The following is an 18,851-nucleotide window of genomic DNA, read 5'->3' on the forward strand; positions in this document are numbered from 1 at the left end:
AAGAAATCATTTATATCTATGGAAGATGCATATGATGGTTGTATAAGTAATCATTAGATTTGATATCATTAAGTTATCTTATATAGAGAATGTTATACTTTGATCTTATTACATGTTATCTTAATCGAGATAATAAAAGGGCAGACATTAGATATAACATGAACTATATAAAGGTACTTGAGTGATCAAGAGATAATTCATTACCGTAAGTGAATTAGAAAAAATATTTCATTTGTTTTTAAATATTATTGGCTAAAAAACCTTGACTAATGTGGAATAAAATTTGAAAAGAGTTTTAAATCATATTCAAATTATCAATGACTATTATGTAAAAAACAAACATGATTTAACATGACAAATATACTTCATGTTTTAATGTTAAATTAGAACATTATTGATAAAATGATATTAATTACACTGAGAAACTTGTCACAAAAAGGTTAAATCAAATCACTAATGACGTTTCTAATATTTGAAGAATCATGATATGTTGTTAAATGATGCATTTAATTTTTAAATATAAATTAATCAATTATTTAATTGGTAATAAATTGAATTTTTTAATTTATTTAATTCTATTTAATTATAATTATAATTTATATTTAAACCAATATATTATGAGCCTAATGAGTTATACACATTAAGAATCATTAGTCATAAATTAAATTGAAATTATTTAATTAAGTATGACTTGATTAAAAATATTTTATAAATTAAGGACTATAGTATAATTAATACATGGATTATATTTCTAGACCTAGAAAAATCAAGGACTTTATTGAGTTAATTTTTAAAATTATCATGAATTAATATATGAATATTATTCAGACCGTAAATTGATATTTTATCCATTTGTAGAGTTTTTTAATTTTTTCTATAAATAGTAAGTGATACTTCTTATTTTTAAGAGTTGTTGTTTATTAGATAAGAAACTATATAAATACAAAAATAGAACTAGTGTTCGAAGCATAACAATCCCTATATTCTAAATAGGAATTTAGAAGATTTTTCATTGGTAATTCGTGTGAATTATTATTAGAAATTGAACAATTAAATAACTTATAGTTTGCAACAATTTAGCTTTAAAGAATTATTTATAATTAAAAAAAATTAAAACTTTAATAAATAAATCCTAAACTTTCAAATAATTTTATATTATAACATCCACTGCTAGGTGTTTGTTATTTAGAAAAACCAACAACAGGTACGCTTTCTTACATGTCAATATTCTTGAACTTGAAAGTTCAAAACATACACTGCAAGCTTTTGCTAGTTGTTTGTTTGTGCCACCATGAGCTTTATTGTGTTTCTTTGTTCAGTTTTCTTTTCTTTAGTGTTCTCCTGTCGAATGCAGGTCAGAGATTTTGAAATCTCTAATGGAAGTCAAGCTCAAGTGATGATTATGGCCTCTCACCATTAGAAGCAAATATGAAGCCACCCGTACGTACAGAGCCCAAAGTTTCATGTCCAAAATTAAATTACATGAGAAACTGGTGAGGAATGTAATATTGAAAACAATTTATTGGACACTTTAATATTAACATTTTGTAAAGTAAAAACAATTTATTGGACACTTTAATATTAATATTTCGTTTATTTATTAAAAAGTAGTTTTTAAAAAAATAATTTTTTTAAAAATAATTTTTTTTAATATTTGATAATCTCATAAAAAATAAATTAAAAAACACTCTCAAGTGTTTAGTTATATAATGAAAAATAATATAAAAATAACTTATTAATATTTTTTTTAAGTTTATTAAAATAATAAGGAGAAAATCTTATAAAATAAAAGTTGAACGAAAAAGAAATTAAAAAAATAATTTTATAAATTATCTTAAATAAAATAAATAATAATCAAAATAATAAATATCAAACCTAATAGATAAAAAAATCAAATGATGATGAAATTAAAATAATAATAATTATAATTTTATAAATTATTTTAAATAAAATAAATAAAATAAATAAAGATTAAATTTGATAAATAAAAACTCTCAATTAAAAAAATAATAAAAAATAATTTTTTATTCATCTTTAATCAACTGAAAATCAAGTCATCAACTTCTTAAAAAAAGAAAGAAAAAGAAACACTCTAGACCTCGACAAACTCATTTGTAATCTTAAATTAGCGTGACATTGGTTAAAATAAAAAATCAACCTTATTAAAAAAACAAGCTAGCGATGTTTTGCGTTGTCAATGTCAAGTGTTGAACAAAAACTTCTCACTTGCCTGTTAACCATGTGAAGAGGAAACTTTTTAACAGAATTGTTAATGTTTTATAGCTCTAAGAAACCTTCCTTTTCATGCAAATACAGCCATCTCTCTCTCTCATCAGGATAAACAACAAGATGCATGGAACTTTCCACTTAAAAATCCCCGCATCAAATGGCCCACATAAATGAGACCACTTGTATAAATTTGCAGGGGCAGGGCTTTCTTGTACAAAATGGCATTCTCTTCTCTTTATGCGGACACGACAAGGACGTGGACTTCACTCATGGAAGCCCGTGCCTCATCCTTCCCGCAATTCTTGATGTGCCACCAGCTCCTGAATCCTCTACCATATACTTACACGTGCCGTCCTCTTTGCGTCACCTGCTTATCCTTTTATTAACCCATCAGAGGAGGGGAGCCTTTATATAAACCAACCAGACCTCAAAATCTGCATGGAGAAGAGCCTTCAACCATGGAAACACTTATTTCTCCCACAAAAACACAACCTTTTTATTCATCAAGTCCTCTCCCACAAACCAAACGCCTTCAAAGTTTTTCTGATCCATTGACTAGCTTAAGGTTCAAACTCAGAGAGAGGCCTAATCAAGGTCTATGTTTGGCCCAAAGATTGAATTATTCGGTGCCAGCTAGGTGTCGTAAATGGGGTCCGGTGGTGGAGCTGGAAAGAGATATGGAGGCTGAAATGAACCTAGAAGGGGAAGGTGATTGGATTGTGGAGATTGGGAAGTTGAGAGAGGAATGTGAAGAAAGCAAAGGAATGGTGGAGCTGCTGGAATGCTTGGAGAGAGAAGCAATCATGGGAGATGATGAGGGAAGAGACCCTACAGATTACAACAGAAGAGCTCAGATTTTTTACAAAAGTTCTCAAGTTTTCACAGCTCTAAAAGAACGTAGCACACTTTCTCAATGCCAATCATGAATCCGGACTTGTGATTTTGTAATCATGCATGGTCATTGCTAAACTATGATGATTGTGTTATGTTTTAACTTATGAATGATGTCCTGTCCCTATTATTTCGAATCAACACAGAACCTCTGTCAAAGAATAAGCATGGCTTCTGCAGGTCATGAATCTAGAACTTTTAATTAAAAAAAGTTCAGCAAGACAATAACAACAAAGTAATAGAGAGATGATCTCAAGCCAAACTGAGTATCTTTGTTCCACTTTAAGCAACTGTCTTCTTGAGGGCTTGATCTGTTTTTCTCAAGAGATCCAGCAACATGCATCTTATGTTTTTTTTTTTTTCTGCGCCCCCCGCCCCCCGTATGGCTGAGGTCCCAATTCCATGAACATCCTAGAAATTCAACAGCAACGTCCGGGTCTCTGACGCACAGAATGATGTTACTGGTTAATTAGCCACTTGCGAGAATGAAATAAAATTTCTATCAAAGCAATAGAAAGGAATATCCACGGCTTAGACTTCAATGCTGTCGTCTTTCTCAACATTATGCTGTCAATAAATTTCACATGCCATTTTTCTCGAAAGAACAGCTGCTGCAGTGAAGATCAAAACACGTGATATTAGTATGAGTTACGACAAAGGAAAGGGATCTCTATGTTATATGCTATTCGTAATAAAGATTGAAACCAAAAAACAAAATGTCTGAAGAAGTTCATTTTTTAAAGATAAATTAAATATCAATAAATTATATTATGTTTTTGTTAGCTCAATAAATTCAATTCTCAAGTTTTAAGTCTATCTTCTTATACTTTCCTGAAAGATTCTATTTAAAAATTTGTTTTACCTGTTTGTTTTCTAGGAAAATACTTTACAAGGAATTTTATTATATAGCACTTTTTGTTTATATTTTTCCCCTAAAACATTTTGACATTTTTTTTAAGAAATTAATTAGAGATTTATAATTATTGACAATTTTATTCTTTGTAATTGTTATAATTATTACAAAAGGTTGAGAACACCTCATCATGCTATTGGTTATCAAAATTTTATTTTCAAAAAAAAATTAAGAACATGAGGAATTATATATATATATATATATTACTTTTTCTTTCATAATTGCAATCTAAAGAATAAAAAATAGATTACAATTATAAACTATTTTACATGTGAAAAAATCATGGTCATATATATAAGAAAAAAAAAGATTATTAACCATTTTACATGTGAAAGAAATCGAACATGAAGGACAAAAATATTAAGAATGGTTTTTTAAAAGTAAAAGAAAAGGAAAGAAAATCAATTAATTGGTAAGTATATAAAGATGGTAATATAGACAGTAAAACTAAATATGATTTTTCTTAAAAAAATTAATATAGAATTTACTAGTAATTTGACCTCAAAGTTCTTATATGATGCAAGTTTTTAACATGTAGAGGAACAAAATGAATAAGTAAAAGATAAATAAAGGACTGCATTAATCAGTAACGTTGAAATTGAACCAAGCAATAGGGTTATATGAACGCTCAACTGATAATAAATACATTAATAAAACAAATCAACGAATGCAATTTGTTTTCCCTTCAGAACTTGGAAACCAATAGGCAAAACAGAAACTTAAACTCTTCTCTCTAAAACACGCAAGCAAATTGTTGGTAATTAGATTAGACCCGGTAGATTAATGAATCCAAATATTTAAAGAAGTTACTAAAAAAATTAATTGTTTTCATTACTTATATTTATAGAGGCATAACCCATAATAAAAGTGTAGTTTTTCATTTGTTAAAAGAATATAATTCTTTCATTCTCTTCTTCTATCTTGGACTCTCTATATTAACTTGATAATATTTACAAAAGTATTTATACTATGAAATATTACTTTAGTTCTAGTAATGGAAGTGACACTAAAGAAATTAATATTAGAAAAAAAAAGCGAATTATCGCATCACAAGTAAGTTTCCTTTGAATTAGGCATTGATATCTAATTAGTACTTAAAAATGCATTTTTATCAAGGTTTTATATCATCATTTTACACTTGAAGTATCAATAACTCCTTAACTAAAGCATGTTTTATAATAACATATCTAATAATATAAGATACCTTTAATTTGTGGTAAATATTCTCCTTAACTAAAGCATGTTTTATAATAATATATCTAATAATATAAGATATCTTTAATTTGTGGTAAATGTTTATTTTAAATGCAGGCCTATCACATAAATGAAAGGATTGATTGATGAATTTAAGAACTGAAATTGAAAGGACAAAGAGATGGCCAAACTTAGAAAAGAGATGTCGGTGCAATCCAAACCGGAACACTGTTTGGTAATTGTGTCATATCTGGAGTTATAGATTTTAGATTTAGGTCTACTTTATATGGATGAAAAGGTAAGACATAGACCTACAACTTTTATATGGAGCCCAAGATTTGAAAATGCCATTTTCAAGTCCAAATTGTAGCAACAACAAAGAAGTCTGAATTTGTCTTTCAGCCCAAGCACTGTTCAGTGTTTAGCCCATATCTGGAGTTCTAGGAGTCCAAATGAGCTGAAGTTTTTACACAACAAAGCTGAGATAATTTTCTACAACTTTTATGTTTTCAAGTGGCTCCAATTTTGACGTTATCAATGATGTTTTGGGCAGATAAGAGAAGATAAGAATTGTCACCAAGTCAAGAGTTGATCATTCACTCATCAATTATTCATCCAATCAATAGTTCCCAATTTTGGCCTATAAAAGGAGGCATTTGCCATGCATTTAGGCATCTTGATTTTCAGATCAAGATCATGCTTTTGCTTTCTCTCTTTGTATTTTTTGTAGTGTTTATGCTTTGCTTTCATTAATATCAAATTTATGCCTTTCATTTCCTTTCATTTACTTAGTTAACTTTAATCTTATTCATGTTCTTATTTTATTTATTTATTTTTCTTTCTTTCATTATGTCTAGCTAAGTTTATTATGTCAAGGTGAAAAGGTTACACTAATGATGTAAGAATAAGTATAGTGTAAACTTAATATGGATTTTAATGTTTGATACTAACATGTTTTATATTTGTTATCTTGTTCACTCTTTAATACTTTACTTGTTAAATGACTAATCTTGATTTATGGTGTATGACACTTGGTACAACAAATGCTTGGCACTTTCATAGCCTATATTGTATGGTCTAACCGACACCTGAGCTATGAAAGGAACTTGATTTGTTGTTAATATAAGTTATAATCATGAATGCTTGACGAGATTTACAAGTATTAGCATTAATCGAGTAAGATGACTAATGTAATCATGTTAACAATCTATAATCTAATTGGAACCTCCTTTTTGTGTGGTTTCCAATTGAATAATAAGAGTTTATATTATACTTGTTTGACATACCATTAGTGGAATCTCTAACCTTGACATTTGTTATTATCATTGTTTAATCTTTACATTAATTTTCCATCTCCAACTTCTCATCATCTTCTTCTTCTTCTCTTTCTTTATTATTATTATTATTACTACTACTACTACTACTACTACTACTACTACTACTACTACTACTACTACTACTATTATTATTATTATTATTATTATTTGTTGTTGTTATTGTTATTGTTATTGTTATTGTTATTGTTATTGTTATTGTTATTGTTATTGTTATTACTAATAATATTGTTGTTGTTATTATTATTATTATTGTTATTGTACTATTGTCATTTATAATTTGTACAATTAACCTCCCTGTGGTTCGACCCCGGTCTTGTAGGGTTATTTATTACTTCGAGACTCCTGCACTTGGGAGAAGACATCAATCTTTTCGTCGTGTCAAGTTTTTGGCGCCGTTTCCGGGGAGGTAAGTTCTTGTATAAATTATAGTAGTTATTTTATTTTCTCTTTTCACTTTTCTTGTATATAACTTTGTTTCTTTTCTCTTGTTTCTTCTTCTGTTGTTTTCTTCTTCCTTTTATTCTATTCCTACACGTGCATGAGAGTGTGGTCACGTACATCAAGTGGTAGACTTTGTAGGGTATCCTCATCATTTTCAGAAAATATGGCCGAAGAAGATAATCAATCACTTCATAATGAGAATAATGAGAATAACCGTGCTAGAACACTTAAAGACCACATGAATCCCACAAGAACAAGTGCACCATCATGCATAGTTTTTCCCCCCGATGCATCTCATTTTAATTTTAAACCAGGTATTATTCAACTTTTACCTTCTTTTCATGGCTTAGAATTGGAAAATCCATACTTGCATTTAAGAGAATTTGAGGAGGTCTGCAGCACGTACAATAATTTAAATTGTAGCATGAACATCATCAAATTAAAGCTTTTTCCTTTTTCATTAAAAGATAAAGCTAAAACATGGCTACAATTTTTAAAGAAGTTTTTCCCATCTCACAGGAAAAACTCTTTCAAAAGACAAATCACTACTTTCACTCAAAAACCAGGAGAAACATTTTACCAATGTTGGGATAGGTATCGAGACTTGCTTAGTACTTGCCCTCATCATGGTTTTGAAACATGGAGATTGGTTTCATATTTCTATGAAGGGTTAACACCTAAAGATAGGCAAATGGTTGAATTGATGTGCAATGGAACTTTTGAAGATAAAGACCCTAATGAAGCAATGGAGTACTTAGACTTGTTAGCTGAAAATGCTCAAAATTAGGACACCACGGGTACTTATGAGGCACCGAGTAAAATTCAACCTCATACATCTAGTGAAGGTATGTACAACCTTAGGGAAGATCATGACCTTCAAGCCAAGTTTGCATCTTTAGCTAGAAAAGTCGAGGCACTAGAATTGAAAAAGAGTGGTCAATTAAAATCTGTTGAAAACATTGTGTGTCAAATTTGTGAAACAAATGAACACTCAACCAACGATTGTCCAACCTTGCCTTCTTTTAAGGAATGTCTCCATGAACAAGCCCATGCTTTAAACAGTTTCCAAAGGGCCAACCACAACCCATACTCACAAACATACAACTCTAGTTGAAGAAATCACCTAAATTTTAGTTGGAAGAGTGAGAACAACAATGCACAAACTTCACAACCACCATTTCAAGCACACCACAATTTCCAAAATTCTTATGGATATGCACCTCCTTATGCTCCACCTCCTAGAAGAAATCTTGAGGAAACATTGCATGCATTCATTGAAAAGCAAGAGACAATCAATACTCAACTTCCTCAAAACATGACAGATTTTAAAGATACTCTTGCAAAATTAACATCTGCTCTCAGATTCCAAGAGAAAGGTATGTTTCCATCTCAACCATAACAAAATCCCAAGAGGCAATACAATGCAAACGCAAGTAGTTCCGGAAGCCAACATATGGATCAAGTCAAATCAGTCACTACTCTGCGCAGTGGTAAGGTTATTGAAAAACCCTCTCTTGAACCTTATGAGAAAGATGATGAGTCAATCTCTGAGGGTAAGGAAGGGGATGAATCTGAAAATTGCAAAGAAACGACTGATTCACCACCAGCACTTCCATTTCCTTAAGCCATGACCAAACAAAGGAAAGTTAATCACAACTCTGAAATCTTTGAAACTTTCAAACAGGTAAGGATCAATATACCTTTGTTGGATGCTATTAAACAGGTTCCTTCCTATGCTAAATTTTTAAAAGATCTCTGCACTGTGAAGAGGAAACTGAATGTGAAAAAGAAAGCCTTTCTAGCCGAACAAGTAAGTGTTATTCTTCAAAACAATAATGCTTTGAAATATAAAGACCCTGGTTATCCTACAATTTCTTGCTTTATTGGAGAGCATAAAATTGAAAGAGCTTTACTTGATCTTGGTGCTAGTGTGAATTTACTTCCATATTCAGTTTTTCAGAGTCTCAATCTAGGTGAGTTAAAACCAACTTCTATAACTCTTTTACTTGCCGATAGATCTATAAAAGTGCCTAGAGGAATAATTGAAGATGTGTTAGTACAAGTTGATAAATTCATTTATCCTGTGGATTTTATTGTCTTGGACACACAACCTGTTGAAGTATGTAATTCATTTCCTGTTATTTTAGGATGTCCATTTCTTGCAACTTCTAATGCATTGATTAATTATAGGAATGGACTGATGAAGCTATCATTTGGAAACATGACATTGGAGATGAATATTTTCAACATTTGCAAGCAACCTAGAGATGATAATGATTTACAGGAAGTGGACTTTACTGAAAAATTAATTCATGATCAATTTCCAACCACTTCCAGTGAAATTGAGATTGATGAATCTGATGATTTGCAAATGATTTATTTTTAGGAAGAATCAAAAACAAGTAATTGGAGGCCACAAATTGAGGAATTGCCACCACGATCAATTAAGTCCATACCTTCAACTGTTCAACCACCAAAACCTGATTTGAAGCCGTTGCCATCCAATCTCAAATACTCATTTTTGGGAGAAAATGAAACTTTTCCGGTAATAAGATCTTCCAAACTTAATGCACATCAAGAAGGTAAGTTATTACAAACTCTGAAAATGCACAAAAATGCATTAGGATGGACCATAACTGATATAAAAAGAATTAGTCCTTTGATTTGTACACACAGAATTTATTTAGAGGAAAATGCTAAACCCTCTAGAGAAATGCAACGAAGGCTAAATCCTAATATGAAAGAAGTAGTGAAAAATGAAGTCATTAAGCTTCTAGATAATGAAATCATTTATCCTATTTCTGACAGCAAATGGGTAAGTCCTACCCAAGTTGTACCCAAGAAGTCTGGAGTCACTGTGATAACAAATGAGAACAATGAGTTAATTCCCACTAGAACTGTTACTGGTTGGCGCATGTGCATTGACTATAGGAAACTTAATTCAATGACTAGAAAAGATCATTTTCCTTTACCTTTCATGGATCAAATCCTAGAAAGAGTTGCAGGTCATGAATTTTATTGTTTCCTAGATGGTTATTCCGGTTACAACCAAATTGAAATTGCATTGAAAGATCAAGACAAGACTACTTTCACATGTCCATTTGGTACCTTTGCATATCGAAGGATGCCTTTTGGATTATATAATGCACCAGCCACATTTCAAAGATGCATACTTAGTATATTTAGTGATATGGTTGAACATTTTCTTGAAATTTTCATGGATGATTTTTCTGTTTTTGGCGATTCATTTGATGATTGTTTGACTAACTTAGAAAAGGTTTTGACCAGGTGTGAACTAACTTAGGAAAGGTTTTGACCAGGTGTGGAGAGAAGAATCTTGTGCTGAATTGGAAAAAATGTCATTTTATGGTAACAAACGACATTGTACTTGGTCACATTGTTTCATCAAAAGGAATTGAGGTTGACAAATCTAAAATCGAGTTAATTGCAAACTTGCCAACACCAAAATCTCTTAAAGATGTTAGATCATTCCTGGGACATGCTGGTTTTTATAGAAGGTTCATCAAAGATTTTAGTGTAATATCTAAGCCTTTAAGTAACCTTCTAACAAAGGATACTATTTTTGAATGGACTGAACATTGTGAAGAAGCCTTTGTTAAACTTAAAAACTTGCTTACTTGTGCTCCTATCATTCAACCTCCCGATTGGTCATTACCTTTTGAAATAATGTGTGATGTTAGTGATTATGTCATAGGTGCTGTTTTGGGACAAAGAAAAGATAAGAAACCTTATCTAATTTACTATACAAGTAAAACTTTAAATAGTGCTCAAATGAATTACACCACCACTGAAAAATAATTACTTGCAGTAGTATTTGCATGTGAAAAATTCAGATCTTATCTTGTTGGCTCACCTGTTATTGTTGTTAGTGATCATGCCTGTTGTTGTTTTTAGTGATCATGCAGCATTGAAATATCTTCTTTCTAAGAAAGATTCTAAGGCTAGATTGGTGCGGTGGATTTTATTACTTCAAGAATTTGATATCACAATCAAAGATAAGAAAGGCAGCGAAAATGTTGTCGTAGATCACTTGTCAAGATTGACAACAGATTTGAAAACTGACATCACACCACTTTTTGACAATTTTCACAAGTTTTGTAGAATGCATGCGTGTCCTTGAACATGGTGGGCCAATAAAATCCATTTTGAAAGATTTTTATAGCTGTCTTTTTTGACGAGAAATAACTTCCACATGCTTCAGAATGACAAAGTTTAATGACACTACTTACCTCATTGTCGGGAATGAATCTTTGAAATATTTGATCAGGACAATATTTGAATAAGTTAGGGTCATCACAATAAAAGTTCTTCACTTCGTTCAAAAACTTTTCTTTGTCTTGGGTACTCCAATCAGTTGGAAAAACTCCTAAAGCAAGAAAATTAAATTTTTTATCATACCAAGGCATTGGACTAAGAGAAAGTAAGGATTCGTTAGGAAAGTAATCATCGATTGGTGTGATGTCAAATGTTGAATTTGGTGTCACTTTTGACAAAAGATCTGCATCAACATTTTCGGTGCATTTTTCATCTGTGATTTCTTCCTCAGAATAAATCATTTGCAAATCTTCAGATTCATCCAACTCATTTTTACATAAAGTAGATTCAAGTTGGTCATAAACTAATTCATCAATATGATCTACTTCTTGTAAATCATTATCTTCTCCAGGTTGTTTGCAAATGTTGAAAATATTCATCTCCAATGTCATGTTTCCAAATGATAGCTTCATCAGTCCATTCCTACAATTAATCAATGCGTTAGAAGTTGCAAGAAACGGACGTCCTAAAATAACAGGAAATGAATTACATGCTTCAACAGGTTGTGTGTCCAAGACAATAAAATCCACAGGATAAATGAATTTATATACTTGTACTAACACATCTTCAATTATTCCTCTAGGCACTTTTACAGATCTGTCGGCAAGTAAAAGAGATATAGAAGTTGGTTTTAACTCACCTAGATTGAGACTTTCAAAAACTGAATATGGAAGTAAATTCACACTAGCTCCAAGATCAAGTAAAGCTCTTTCAATTTTATGTTCTCCAATAAAGCAAGAAATTGTAGGACAACCAGGGTCTTTATATTTCAAAGCATTATTGTTCTGAAGAATAACACTTACTTGTTCAGCAAAAAAGGCTTTCTTTTTCACATTCAGTTTTCTCTTCATAGTGCATAGATCTTTTAAAAATTTAGCATAGGAAGGAACCTGTTTAATAGCATCCAGCAAAGGTATATTGATTCTTACCTGTTTGAAAGTTTCAAAAATTTCAGAGTTGTGATTGACTTTCCTTTGTTTGGTCATGACTTGAGGAAATGGAAGTGCTGGCGGAGAATCATCTTTCTTATAAGGTTCAAGAGAGGGTTTTTCAATAACCTTACCACTGTGCAGAGTAGTGACTGATTTGACTTAATCCATGTGTTGGCTTCCGGAACTACTTGCATTTGCATTGTATTGCCCCTTGGGATTTTGTTGTGGTTGAGATGAAAACTTACCTTTCTCTTGGAAACTGAGAGCAGATGTTAATTTTGCAAGAGTATCTTTAAAATCTGTCATGTTTTGAGCAAGTTGAGTATTGATTGTCTCTTGCTTTTCAATGAATGCATGCAATGTTTCCTCAAGATTTCTTCTAGGAGGTGGAGCATAAGGAGGTGCATATCCATGAGATTTTTAGAAATTTGGTGTGCTTGAAATGGTGGTTGTGAAGTTTGTGCATTGTTGTTCTCACTCTTCCAACTAAAATTTAGGTGATTTCTCCAACCAGGGTTGTATGTTTGGGAGTATGGGTTGTGGTTGGCCCTTTGGAAACTATTTAAAGCATGGGCTTGTTCATTGAGACATTCCTTAAAAGAAGGCAAAGTTGGACAATCGTTGGTTGAGTGTTCATTTCTTTCACATATTTGACACACAATGTTTTCAATAGATTTTAATTGACCACTCTTTTTCAATTCTAATGCCTCGACTTTTCTAGCTAAAGATGCAAACTTGGCTTGAAGGTCATGATCTTCCCTAAGCGTTAGTTTTTCCTCCTGATGCATCTCATTTTAATTTTAAACCAGGAACTCCTTAAACCTCCAATAGATGTATGAGGTTGAGTTTTACTCGGTGCCTCATAAGTACCCGTGGTGTCCCAATTTTAAGCATTTTCAGCTAACAAGTCTAAGTACTTCATTGCTTCATCAGGGTCTTTATCTTTAAAAGTTCCATTGAACATCAATTCAACCATTTGCCTATCTCTAGGTGTTAACCCTTCATAAAAATATGAAACCAATCTCCATGTTTCAAAACCATGATGAGGGCAAGTACTAAGCAAGTCTCGATACCTATCCCAACATTGGTAAAATGTTTCTCCTGGTTTTTGAGTGAAAGTGGTGATTTGTCTTTTGAAAGAGTTTGTTCTATGAGATGGGAAAAACTTCTTTAAAAATTGTTGTTGCATTTCATCCCAAGCACGAATGGATCCTGGTCTTAAATTTTGTAGCCATGTTTTAGCTTTATCTTTTAATGAAAAAGGAAAAAGCTTTAATCTGATGATGTTCATGCTACAATTTAAATTATTATATGTGTTGTAGACCTCCTTAAATTCCCTTAAATGCAAGTATGGATTTTCCAAATCTAAGCCATGAAAAGAAGTTAAAAGTTGAATAATGCCTGGCTTAAAATTAAAATGAGATGCATGGGGAGGAAAAACTATGCATAATGGTGTACTTGTTCTTGTGGGATTCATGTGGTCTCTAAGTGTTCTACCACGGTTATTCTCATTATTCTCATTATGAAGTGATTGATTATCTTCTTCGACCATATTTTCTGAAAATAATGAGGATACCCTACAAAGTCTACCACTTGATGTACGTGACCACACTCTCATGCACGTGTAGGAATAGAATAAAAGGAAAAAGAAAACAAAAGAAGAAGAAACAAGAGAAAAGAAACAAAGTTATATACAAGAAAAGTGAAAAAAGAAAATAAAATAAATATTATAATTTATACAAAACTTACCTCCCCGGCAACGGTGCCAAAAACTTGACACAACTAAAAGATTGATGTCTTCTTCCAAGTGCAGGAGTGTCGAAGTAATAAATAACCCGGCAAGACCGAGGTCGAACCACAGGGAGGTTAATTATACAAATTTTAATACAATAACAATAATAATAACAACAAAACAATAATAACAACAACAACAACAACAACAACAACAACAATAATAATAATAGTAGTAGTTGTAATACTAATAATAATAATAATAATAATAATAAAGAAAAAGAAGAAGAAGATGATGATGATGAGAACTTTGAGATGGAATATTAACGTAAAGATTTAACAACGATAACAATAAATGTTAAGGTTAGAGGATACACTAATGGTATGTCAAACAAGTATGGTATAAACTCTTATTAGTCAATTGGAAACCACACACAAAGGAGATTCCAATCAGATTATAGATTGTTAACATGATTACATTAGTCATCTTATTTAATTAAAGCTAATACTTGTAAATGTCGTCAAGCATTCATGATCATGCTCTTCGTTTCTCTTTTAGTATTTTTTTTGTAATGTTTATGTTTGCTTTCATTAATATCAAGTTTATGCCTTTCATTTCCTTTCATTTACTTAGCTAACTTTTATCTTATTTATGTTCTTATTTTGTTTGTTTATTTTTCTTTCTTTCATTATGTTTAGCTAAGTTTATTATGTCAAGGTGAAAAGGTTACACTAATGGTGTAAGAATAAGTATAGTGTAAACTTAATATGGACTTTAATGTTTGATACTAACATGTTTTGTATTTGTTATCTTGTTCACTCTTTAATACTTTGCTTGTTAAATGACTAATCTTGATTTATGTTGTATAACACTTGGTACAACAGATGCTTGACACTTTCATAGCCCATACTGTATGGTATAACCGACACCTGAGCTATGAAAGGAACTTGATTTGTTGTTAACATAAGTGATAATCATGAATGCTTGACGAGATTTACAAGTATTAGCATTAATTGAATAAGATAACTAATGTAATCATGTTAACAATCTATAATCTGATTGGAACCTCCTTTGTGTGTGGTTTTCAATTGAATAATAAGAGTTTATAATATACTTGTTTGACATACCATTAGTGAATCCTCTAACCTTGACATTGTTTGTTATCGTTGTTTAATCCTTACGTTAATTTTCCATCTTAAAGTTCTCATTAATCCAAGTTCTCATCTTCTTCTTTTTCTTCTCTTTCTTTATTATTATTATTATTATTACTATTACTATTACTACTACTACTACTACTACTACTACTAGTATTATTAGTATTATTATTGCTACTATTATTATTATTTTTATTACTATTATTATTGTTGTTGTATTATTGTTATTTATAATTTATACAATTAACCTCCATGTGGTTCAACCCCGGTCTTGCCGGGTAATTTATTACTTCGACACTCTTGCACTTGGAAGAAGACATTAATCTTTTAGTCGTGTCAAGTTTTTGGCGCCGTTGCTGGGGAGGTAAGTTCTTGTATATAACTTTATTTCTTTTTTCTTGTTTCTTCTTCTTTTGTTTTCTTCTTCCTTTTATTCTATTCCTACACGTGCATGAGAGTGTGGTCACGTACATCAAGTGGTAGACTTTGTAGGGTATCCTCATTTTCAGAAAATATGGCCGAAGAAGATAATCAATTACTTCATAATGAGAATAATGAGAATAACCATGCTAGAACACTTAGAGACCACATGAATCCCACAAGAACAAGTGCACCATTATGCTTAGTTTTTCCTCCCGATGCATCTCATTTTAATTTTAAACCAGGTATTATTCAACTTTTACCTTCTTTTCATGGCTTAGAATTGGAAAATCCATACTTGCATTTAAGGGAATTTGAAGAGGTCTGCAACACATATAATAATTTAAATTGTAGCATGACCACCATCAGATTAAAGCTTTTTCCTTTTTCATTAAAAGATAAAGCTAAAACATGGCTACAAAATTTAAGACCAGGATCCATTCGTGCTTGGGATGAAATGCAACAACAGTTTTTGAAGAAATTTTTCCCATCTCACAGAACAAACTCTTTCAAAAGACAAATCACTACTTTCACTCAAAAACCAGGAGAAACATTTTACCAATGATGGGATAGGTATCGAGACTTGCTTAATACTTGCCCTCATCATGGTTTTGAAATATGGAGATTGGTTTCACATTTTTATGAAGGGTTAACACCTAGAGATAGGCAAATGGTTGAATTGATGTGCAATGGAACTTTTGAAGATAAAGACCCTGATGAAGCAATGGAGTACTTAGATTTGTTAGCTGAAAATGCTCAAAATTGGGACACCGCAGGTACTTATGAGGCACCGAGTAAAACTCAACCTCATACATCTAGTGGAGGTATGTGCAACCTTAGGGAAGATCATGACCTTCAAGCCAAGTTTGCATCTTTAGCTAGAAAAGTCGAGGCACTAGAATTGAAAAAGAGTGGTCAATTAAAATCTGTTGAAAACATTGTGTGTCAAATCTGTAAAACAAATGAACACTCAACCAACGAGAGTTTATTTATCTAGATAGATTAATGGAAGTTGAATGATGAATACCTTGCTTTGTGGAATTTGCAAATTGTTTTTCTATTTTAACGCTTTGATTACTAGGGACTAGTAATAAGCTGGTTGGGGGGTGTGATTAGTACTTAAAAGTGCATTTTTATCAAGGTTTTATATCATCATTTTACACTTGAAGTATCAATAACTCCTTAACTAAAGCATGTTTTATAATAACATATCTAATAATATAAGATACCTTTAATTTGTGGTAAATATTCATTTTAAATACAAGCCTATCATATAAATGAAAGGATTGATTCATGAATTTAAGAACTGAAATGGAAAGGACAAAGAGATGACCAAACTTAGAAAAGAGATGTCGGTGAAGTCCAAACCGGAACACTGTTTGGTAATTGGGTCATATCTCGAGCTATAGATAAAAAGGTAAGATATAGGCCTACAACTTTCATATGGAACCCAAGACTTAAAAATGCAATTTTCAAGTCCAAATTATAACAACAACAAAGAAGTCTGAATCTATGTTCTAGCTCGAGCACTGTTCAGTATTTTGGCCCATATTTAGAGTTTTAGAAGTCCAAATAACTTGAATTTTTAGCTAAGACAATTTCCTACAACTTTCATGTTTTTAAGTGGTTCCAATTTTGATGTTATGAATGACGTTTTGGGCAGACAAGAGAAAATAAGGATTCTCACCAAGTCAAGAGTTGGTCACCCACCCATCAATTAGTCATCAAATCAATGGTTCCCAATTTTGGCCTATAAAAGGAGGCATTTGCCATGCATTTAAGCATCTTGGTTTCCAGATCAAGATCATGCTCTTGCTTTCTCTCTTTGTATTTTTTGTAATGTTTATGGTTTGCTTTCATTAATATCAAGTGTATGCCTTTCATTTTCTTTCATTTACTTAGTTAACTTTTATCTTATTTATGTTCTTATTTTGTTTATTTATTTTCTTTCTTTCATTATGTTTAGCTAAGTTTATTATGTCAAGGTGAAAAGGTTTCATTAGTGGTGTAAGAATAAGTATAATGTAAACTTAATATGGACTTTAATGTTTCATACTAAAATGTTTTGTATTTATTATCTTATTCACTCTTTAATATTTTGCTTGTTAAATGACTAATCTTGATTTATGTTGTATAACACTTGGTAGAACAAATGCTTGGCACTTTAATAGTTCATATTGTATGGTATAACCGACACTTGAGCTATGAAAGGAACTTGATTTGTTGTTAACATAAGTTATAATCATGAATGCTTAACGAGATTTACAAGTATTAGCATTAATCGAATAAGATGACCAATGTAATCATGTTAACAATCTATAATCTGATTGGAACCTCCTTTGTGTGTGGTTTCCAATTCAATAATAAGAGTTTATACTATACTTGTTTGACATACCATTAGTGGAACCTTTAACCTTGACATTTATTATTATCATTGTTTAATCCTTACATTAATATTCCATCTCAAAGTTCTTATCTTCTTCTTCTCCTTCTTTTTCTTTACTATTACTACTACTACTACTATTATTGTTGTTGTTGTTGTTGTTGTTGTTGTTTATAATTGTTGTTTATAATTTATACAATTAACCTTCTTGTGGTTCGACTCTGGTCTTACCGAGTTATTTATTATTTCGACACTCCTACACTTGGGAGAAGATATCAATCTTTTGGTCGTGTCACAAGCAAAGCATTAAGAGTGAATAAGATAACAAATACAAAATATGTTAATATCAAAAATTAAAGTCAATGTTGAGTTTATACTATACTTATTCTTACACCATTAGTGTAATCTTTTCACCTTGACATAATAAACTTAACTAAATATAATGAAAAAGAGAAATATAAATAAATAAGATGAGAACATAAATAAGATATAAGTTAAGTAAAAATAATAATAATAAAAAGCATAAATAAAAGATTAATATAAGCAAAACTTAAGCATTACAAAAATATAAAGAGAGAGAACAAGAACATGATCATGATCTAAAAACCAAAATGCCTAAATGTATGGAAAATACCTCTTTTTATAGGCCAAAATTTAGAACTATTGATTTGATGACTAATCGTTAAGTGGATGACCATATCTTGACTTGGTGACAATCTTTATCTTCTTATCTGAACAAAACATCATTGTTAATATCAGAATTTGAACATATAATCTTATGAAAGTTATAAAAAATTGTCTCAGCTTTCCAACAAAAAAAAAGCAGTGTATTTGGACTTCTAGAACTCAAGATATGGGTCGAACACTAAATAGTGTCTGGACTGCTGAAC

At 31.1% G+C, this 18,851-nt stretch overlaps 1 protein-coding gene across 1 annotated transcript; it reads left to right on the forward strand.

Annotated features, from left to right (window-relative positions):
- Nucleotides 1-2,687: 2,687 nt before the first annotated feature.
- LOC105117224 (uncharacterized) lies at nt 2,688-3,155 on the forward strand. Its single transcript, XM_011014810.1, has one exon. The coding sequence runs from the start codon at nt 2,688-2,690 to the stop codon at nt 3,153-3,155; it is 468 nt and encodes a 155-aa protein (XP_011013112.1).
- The last annotated feature ends 15,696 nt before the right edge of the window (nt 3,156-18,851 follow it).

This window comes from Populus euphratica, unplaced genomic scaffold (genome assembly GCF_000495115.2).
Source record: "Populus euphratica unplaced genomic scaffold, PopEup_1.0 scaffold1225.1, whole genome shotgun sequence".
Lineage (NCBI taxonomy): Eukaryota > Viridiplantae > Streptophyta > Magnoliopsida > Malpighiales > Salicaceae > Populus > Populus euphratica.